This window comes from Acanthisitta chloris, unplaced genomic scaffold (assembly GCF_000695815.1).
Source record: "Acanthisitta chloris isolate BGI_N310 unplaced genomic scaffold, ASM69581v1 scaffold25428, whole genome shotgun sequence".
In the NCBI taxonomy this organism is placed as follows: Eukaryota; Metazoa; Chordata; class Aves; order Passeriformes; family Acanthisittidae; genus Acanthisitta; species Acanthisitta chloris.
In genome coordinates, this window is record NW_008686868.1 from 2619 (window position 1) to 9739 (window position 7121).

Below are 7121 nucleotides of genomic sequence, written 5' to 3' on the forward strand. Positions count from 1 at the left end.
TGCTCAGCAAGTCCTGGCATGAGCCAGAAGAAAAACCCTGACAGGACTGTCCCTGAGTTCACACTGGGGGGTGGTGGGGGGATGTGAACCCAGTTGGGAGAGCAGCTGGAGGATCCCATCTGCCTGCAGCTGCCCCACAGTGCAGGGACATGCTGGAAGTGCAGGGACAAACACAGGCCCAGCAGAGTCCCAAGGCTGAAAACATGCCTAGTGTGGGAGACTAACAAAGATTTGGAGTGTTGGTGCAGCCCCCCTGGCTGCTCCACAGCTCTCAGGAGGCCTCTGCAAAGGGCTATGAGGACCAGGCCTTCCTGCCCCATTCCCACGTGCTCTCATTTCTCACGTGCCTGAGCCCAAACTATTCCCTTAATTATCCCTGGCAGCTTTTCTCAAAGCTTCTCCCCAGAGCCAACCACAGCCTCTCCTGGGCTGTGTGCCCTGCAGCTGCCCTGACCCAGTGCTTGGCCTGTCCACATCACTTTGGCACCCAAGCACCAAACACTGACAAACCAGACCCAAAAGTCAGGGCCTGGAGAGGGCATGGAGAGCAGGGAACAGGGCCTGTAAAGTCAAGCATAGGAGAGCTGCTACAAGCAACAGGAATGGGACATTTGTTCCAGCAATCCCAGATCCAAAAGGATTTGGGGACCAGCCCAGAGCAAGGCAAGCAGCATTGCTGGCGAAGAAGGAGGGACAGCATGGTCCCCAACACAGGTGGCATGTTGAGGACAGGATGAAGGCAGAGCATGAGCACACAGCACCTCACAGATCCAGCAGAGCCTGAGCTGCAACGTGAAACAGAAACGGCAAAGCCCACGACATCCCGAGGACAAGGCTCCTAAGGGAATGAGCCTCTCCAACAAATCAATGCTTTCTTCAAGCCAGGCAGCCAGGACAACCCAGGGAAGCAAATGCCACCACAGCCTCAACTCTCAGCTCAGCTTTTAAAGCTTTTCCAGGCCCACCTGGGCTGCCCTCAGGCCCTCTAAACTCGGACACAACCCCTGCCTGCAGCAGCTGGCTGAGGTGGGCAGCCCTGCCCCAGGCCCCCATACAGTACCCATGATTTGAAGTGCTTTGCATACGTAATTCTCCATCATGCAGATACATTTCTACATGCCCTGGGCCCAGCAGATCTGTCCTCCTGCAGCAGAGAGGTCCTTCATTCCATGTAGGGCTCGTAGTGTGCGTCAGACTCCAGCCCTCTCCTGCTCCAGTTGCAGGGCCCGAGGCTGCGGCAGCCTGGGCAGCTGCTGCCCACGCTGGGGATGGCAGCAGGGGTTGAGCAAACACCAGCACCAGGGAAGCAGCTGGTCACAACAAGAACCATATTTACAGAGCTACAGTCAGCTTCGACGGGTTACGTGTGCAGAGAGTCACCGAAGCCAGCCGGAAACAAGGAGCTGTGCATCCCGCAGATTCCACCGGGAAAAACACGGGTACCAACACGGATTTCACAGCTTCGTTGGCACAACTAAGGCGAGAGATTCCTCGCTAACTGGATCCTCCCTGCCCAGGCAGCAACACTGCAGAGGTGGCTATGACACTAGGGAACAAGATGGTGAGGTGGGGCACAGCACAGAACGGAGACCTCGGCCGTGGAGCCCCACGGAGGATGGGGTTTCTCCTTCCTAAATAAGTCTCTGCATGCAAGAGCAGCACCCCTCGTACCAGACACCACCACAGCCTGTGAGACCACTGAGGGAGGTGAGTGGAGGATGCACATGCTCAGTGGAGCCTCCTCCTCTGCCTCCTCCAGCATCCAGGCAGGAAGCCCCTCGGTCACAGCCGCAGCACACCGAGGAATCGGGAACCAAGCTCTACAGTGATGCGTAGCAGGGCGACCTGCCAGCAAGAAGGGGATCTGACCTGCTTATCAGGGAAGGGGAGGGGGCTGTGCTTGCCCCCAGCAATTCAATCACAACTGGATCCCACCTCCTAGAGGCTGGAGCCCGCTGGGAATCAACAGCCCAGCCTTTCTGTCCCATCAGCCAACATGGGTTTCAGCTACTGACCAAGAGGGACATCAGGAACGGTCACAGACATCTCAGAGGCTCTGAAGGGACAGGAGCACAGAGACTCAACTATACAGGGTGCAAGAGTCCAGAGCCAGAAAGCAGCGCCCTGGGGAGAAGCTGAAGGCAGCTGTTGTGTTGTGCATGGGCTGCTCATCTGGCTGGTGGCTGGGAAAGGACCGGGTGAGCCAGCGTGACATTCAGGGAGTCATTGTGCTGCACCAGGGACGTGTGCTTGTAGTGCAAGACCAGGTCCTTGAGGGAGGCGTAGAGGTTGTAGGGTTCAGCAAACCCATAGCCAGTCGCCGTCTTGTAGATCACACAGTGCTTGGTGTCACCATCCACCCTGCCAGGGAGACAAGAGAACCTGGGTCAGCAGTGTGCCAGGAAGCTCCACCAGAACAGGGACAGCAAAGCACAAATGGGCCACCAAAACAGCCCAAAGATATACTTGGCCCTGGCAGGAGAAGCCAAGGCAGATGGGAGACTTCGGGAAAGCACAGCCTGGCAGCTGACACCTCCAGCATCTGGCAAGGGAAGGGTGGAGCAATGTGGGAACACAGCCCATGGCAGCCCCATCCCACCACATCTGCACAGGGATACTCACACCACAGAGCAGGCATAGCATCCCTTCTGGCTGCTCTCACGGATCAGGAAGGTGCCGTCGCGCTTGCCACACAGCATCTCCTCTGCCTGCACACGGTTGATCTTCCCCACGTACCACGTTCGCTCCTCGTGGTGGGGCAGCTCCTCCTCATCATCCATCATGGAGTATTGGCTGCAAATGAGCACGTACAGGGTCAGATACACTCAGCTTGAGCACGTGGCCCCCACATCTCTCCCACACTGCCAGCTGCTGTCACCCCTTCCAGCAGGAAAAACATCCTCAGCTCCCAGGCAGGGAGTTGGGACTTGCCCACAGCCCCAGCAGAGGCACAACTAGCTGCACAGCCTGCACTCCTGCACCCCCTGACATCCCACAGTGCACAGGCAGCGACTCACTCCTCCGTCTCGTTCTTGATGCCCAGCCACTCGTTGATCTTCTTCTGCCGGGCACCCTTCTGCGTCAGCCACCTGGGGAAGGAGAGGAACAGCTCAGCACAGGCTACAGCTCCAGGGCCAGATCATCAGCAGAGGGCAGCAGCCGGCCCTGCTAGGGACCGCCGTGCTGCAGAGCTCCCTCCTGCTCCGAGCAGCCTGCGAGCCGGTCCAACGAGCCCCGGAGCCCCCAGGGAACCAGCTGGCTGGCTCCCGGGCCAGGCTGGAGGGGCACTACGTACACCAAATACTGGTCCCGCAGTTTGCGCAGCTGCATGAGGTCTGGCTTGAGGCTGTTCATGCGCTTGTCGATCTCCCGGTTCTCCGAGGCTTGTTTCTTCAGGTCCTGCTCCAGCTTCATCTTGCTGTCGTGGATCTCTGTGATGCGAGACTTGAGCTTCTCCGAGTTCATGAGGATCCTGCGAGAAAGAGAGGGGTTTTAGGCTGTGAGCCAGAGTGGGGGAGGCAGGGGAGGCAGCCTGCCAGCTCCAGCCCACAGCACGCTGCTGAGAGACAAAGACTGCGCATGTCTCGGCTCTGTGCTGGGCCAGGAGGATCATTCCAGCCCCTGGAGCTTTTCCCCAGGCAGGGCAGGCACCACCACTCCCTGTCCTCACCGTTGCACCTCCTTCTCATTGCCCTCGCGCCGGAAGCGCTCAATGTACTCCTTGCTGCACTTCTCCTGCGTCTGACATTGCTCCTCAAAGATCTTGATCGTCTCGTTGAAAGCCTCGATTGCTGTCCTCTTCATCTGCAGCTCCTGGGAAAAAGGGAAGGGAGAACTGAGGAAGGTTTCTGCCCATTTGCATCCCCTCCTTCCCCTCCTCTAAAGCAGCAGTGTTTTTGCTGCAGCCAAAACACCACCCTCTTCAAACCCCTGCTTTAGGGAGTCCCCTCAAGCCCAGCAGCAGACAAACAGGGCAGTGGGTGCCCAACCTCTGCTCCCCTCTGTGCCCAGTGCAGCCACTGCCAGTCCTCAGGGGGTGTCAGGGCAGCCCACGGGGAAAGCAGTGCCTGTGTACCTGGGAAGTGCGTGTGTACTCCTCATAGAGCAGGTCGTACTCCCAGCTCTTGTCCTGGTACTGCTGGTGATAGACCTTCAGCTGCTCCCCAACGGCCTCCACGCTGTCCTCCTTCACCACTTGGTCCTACCATACGCACAGCCTCAGTCAGGACCTGCTCCAGCTGGTCCCATGGAATCCCACCAGCCCCACACATCTGTCACCCCACGACACAACGTCCCAGCATGGGGGAAGAGGTGGGACATTGTCATCTACCAAAGGAGCATGGATGGATGAGCAAATCCATGTCCCTGTGGCACAGGCCTCACCTGCTGGTACTTGGAGATGGGGTAGAGCAGCCTGGTGTCCAGCTTGGCATTGTACTGGGCAAGCGACTCATGCCGGTAATGGGTGATGAGCTCCACCACAGAGCCAAAAGTCAGGGGCTCTGAGAAGCCATACTTCCCTTCCCGGTGAAAGATCTTGATCAGCTTGTTATTGCCTCCCTTCCTGTAGTGGGAAAGGGAGAGGAGAAGGCACTTAGCACCACCCCAGCACCATACACCAGCTGGAGATATCGGCATCCCAGCAGCCGAAAGCACAGGGACACGTAATGATAGCTGCACTCCAGCACAGCAGAGGTTCCCAGGGGATCTCAGCTCCTGGGGATCCCAGCTCCTGAGGGATCCCAGTTTCTAGAGGATCCCAACTCCCAGGGGATCCCAGCTCCCAAGGGATCCCAGCTCCCCGGGGAACCCCAGTTTCTAGAGGATCCCAGCTCCCGGGGATCCCGGCTCCTAGGGGAATCCCAGCTCCTGGGGGATCCCAGTTTCTAGAGGATCCCAGCTCTTGGGGGATCCCAGCTCCCAGGGGATCCCAGCTCCTGGGGGATCCCAGATCCCGGGGGACCCCAGTTTCTAAAGGATCCCAGCTCTCAGGGGATCCCAGGCCTCAGGGGATCCCAGCCCCTGGAGATCCCAGCTCCCGGGGGACCCCAGTTTCTAAAGGATCCCAGCTCCTGGGGATCCCAGCTCCCAGGGGATCCCAGCTCCCGGGGGATCCCAGCTCCTGGGGGATACCAGCTCCCAGGGGATCCCAGTGCCCTACCTGAGCGTGAGTGTGTATTCCCCCTGGATCTTGCTGGAGGCATCACGCACCAAGAAGGTCCCATCTGGAGTGTCACGTAGCTTCTCATTCACCTCCTCCCTGCAAGGCACAGGATTGTGAGGTGCCCCCAAAGCTTCCCTAGATAACTGGATAGACAGGGCACCCTGGATGTGAGCTGCTGGTCACCCCCTTACCGAGAAATGTCCCCCCAGTACCACTCGGCGTCCTGCAAGGGTGCATTGTTCCCGTTGGCCAGGCTGGCTGCGCTGGGCTTTGGCTTCGGTGGTTTTGGAGGCAAGGCTGTAAGAGAAGGAGAGTTGAAGCAGGGTGGGCTCAAGTCCCAACTCCCCACAGGCAACCCCTTGGAGCACTGAGTCCCCCTCCCTGCAGTGACTGGCCCAGGAACCCCCCTGGCCATCATGCTGCCAGGAGCTGCTCCAGACACATCTAGAGCAGCTGAACACCTTGAGCTGCCTCCAGGCACAGCTTGGCTACCAGAATGCCCTCGGCAACCTGCTCGTGGGGGCAGAGACTCCACACCCACGGAGCACAAACACCAGTGCCTCGGGCCCCAAGGAAGGGACATCCCAGTACCTGGAGGCAACTGCTCTGTCTCCAGTTCCTTTGTCTGAAGCAGTGTCTCCAGAAACAGCACGGAGAAGTCAGGGCTCAGCTCTGGGCTGCAGGGGGAGAAGAGGCAAGTTTAGAGCAGCAGTTGTGGGGGAGAACATGGCATTGCTCCTGTGTTCCCTGGGCAAAAGGGCAGCTGGGGTCAGCTGGTTCCTCCCAGCTGCCAGATCCCAGGCTGACACAGAAGCAAGGGCTCTGTCCCGGCTTTGAGTCCCATCTCTGTGTGCAGTTTAATCCCACATACAGCCAGGCAGGGGCTGTGGGCTGACCTGCTGTTGGACTCATCCTGGCAGGCACAGACACTGGGAACAGGGCTGGAACCGAAAGACTCACGTACCTGGCGCCAGGCAGCCGGAGGAGGAGAGGGCCGAAGATCTCTCCCAGGGCCCGAGGGTGGAGGCTGTTGCTCTCAGCCTGCTGCGATACCTTCCCCAGATGCCGGAGCAGGAACTGCAGGGTGAGCGTGTTCTGGAGTGGGACTGTGGGTGACTCCAGGGCCAGCAGCAGCTGCTTCCGGCAATTCTCCGGCTGGGGGATCTCTGGGGAGAGAACGAGCTGTGATGGAAGGGCTAGGACAGCCAGCACTGCTCTCCATGCTCTGGCTGCATCACAGTGGGGGCCACGTGCCAGGCCCCATAGGGACAGAGCTGATTTTAACACATCCATCCCACCCAGCCACCCATTCCCGAGGCAGCCAGGGGAGGCCCTTACCCTGCAGGATGCGAAGGATGTCTCCGTGCACGGACACGGGCACCACAGGGGAGGGCAGGTCCTGCAGGTAACCTCGCAGCACCAGGGAGTGCACATCGAAGGGCTCCAGGTCGCCCAGGGTCCAATCTGCCAGGGCACAGATTTCCCATGGGTGGTGGGCATAGCACTGGGCACCCATCCCAGAGACCATCACACACCACCTGGCCAGCGATCACGGGGCACAGCACCACGAGGGAACTCAGGCAGCCCTCGGGCAGCCCATGTGACAGAGGATGCCTGGAAGTTCCCCCGGCATCCCAGAAATAAGCTGTTTCTGGGAACCCTGGCAGTTCCCCTTGAGAGAGGGCAGAGGTCATTTTGGGTGCCCACAGCCTTTGCCTTGAGCCCTGCCACAAGAATCCTGGGCACGCAAGGCTTGGGTGAGAGTTTTGCTCCCCACTGCTGGCAGAGCCAAACGCAGAGCGAGCAGCCAACAAGGAAAACATCTCCCTCGAATGCAGGATTTGGGGAAGCACATAAAGCCTGTCCCAAAAGCAGTGCAGCCAGGGCTGACAGCACTGTGTGCTGGGGTTTGCAGGAACGTCTGCGGCGGGGGACGAGCCAGCGTGGTGCCGGATGA

The 7121-nt window shown here is 59.3% G+C and overlaps 1 protein-coding gene across 1 annotated transcript in view; it reads right to left on the bottom strand.

The window, feature by feature from the left end:
• Positions 1-1798: 1798 nt before the first annotated feature.
• PIK3R2 (phosphoinositide-3-kinase, regulatory subunit 2 (beta)) overlaps positions 1799-7121 on the bottom strand; it is a 10686-nt gene continuing 5363 nt past the window's right edge. Inside the window, exons 4-15 of the mRNA XM_009080375.1 lie at positions 6503-6628; positions 6129-6330; positions 5756-5841; positions 5356-5461; positions 5162-5260; positions 4384-4564; positions 4076-4201; positions 3671-3813; positions 3296-3472; positions 3018-3089; positions 2623-2793; positions 1799-2361 (exon numbers count right to left, since the gene is read on the bottom strand). Of these exons, the coding sequence (XP_009078623.1) occupies positions 2169-2361; positions 2623-2793; positions 3018-3089; positions 3296-3472; positions 3671-3813; positions 4076-4201; positions 4384-4564; positions 5162-5260; positions 5356-5461; positions 5756-5841; positions 6129-6330; positions 6503-6628 (1682 nt within the window). The 3' untranslated portion in view covers positions 1799-2168. The remainder of the gene's footprint in view (positions 2362-2622; positions 2794-3017; positions 3090-3295; positions 3473-3670; positions 3814-4075; positions 4202-4383; positions 4565-5161; positions 5261-5355; positions 5462-5755; positions 5842-6128; positions 6331-6502; positions 6629-7121) is intronic.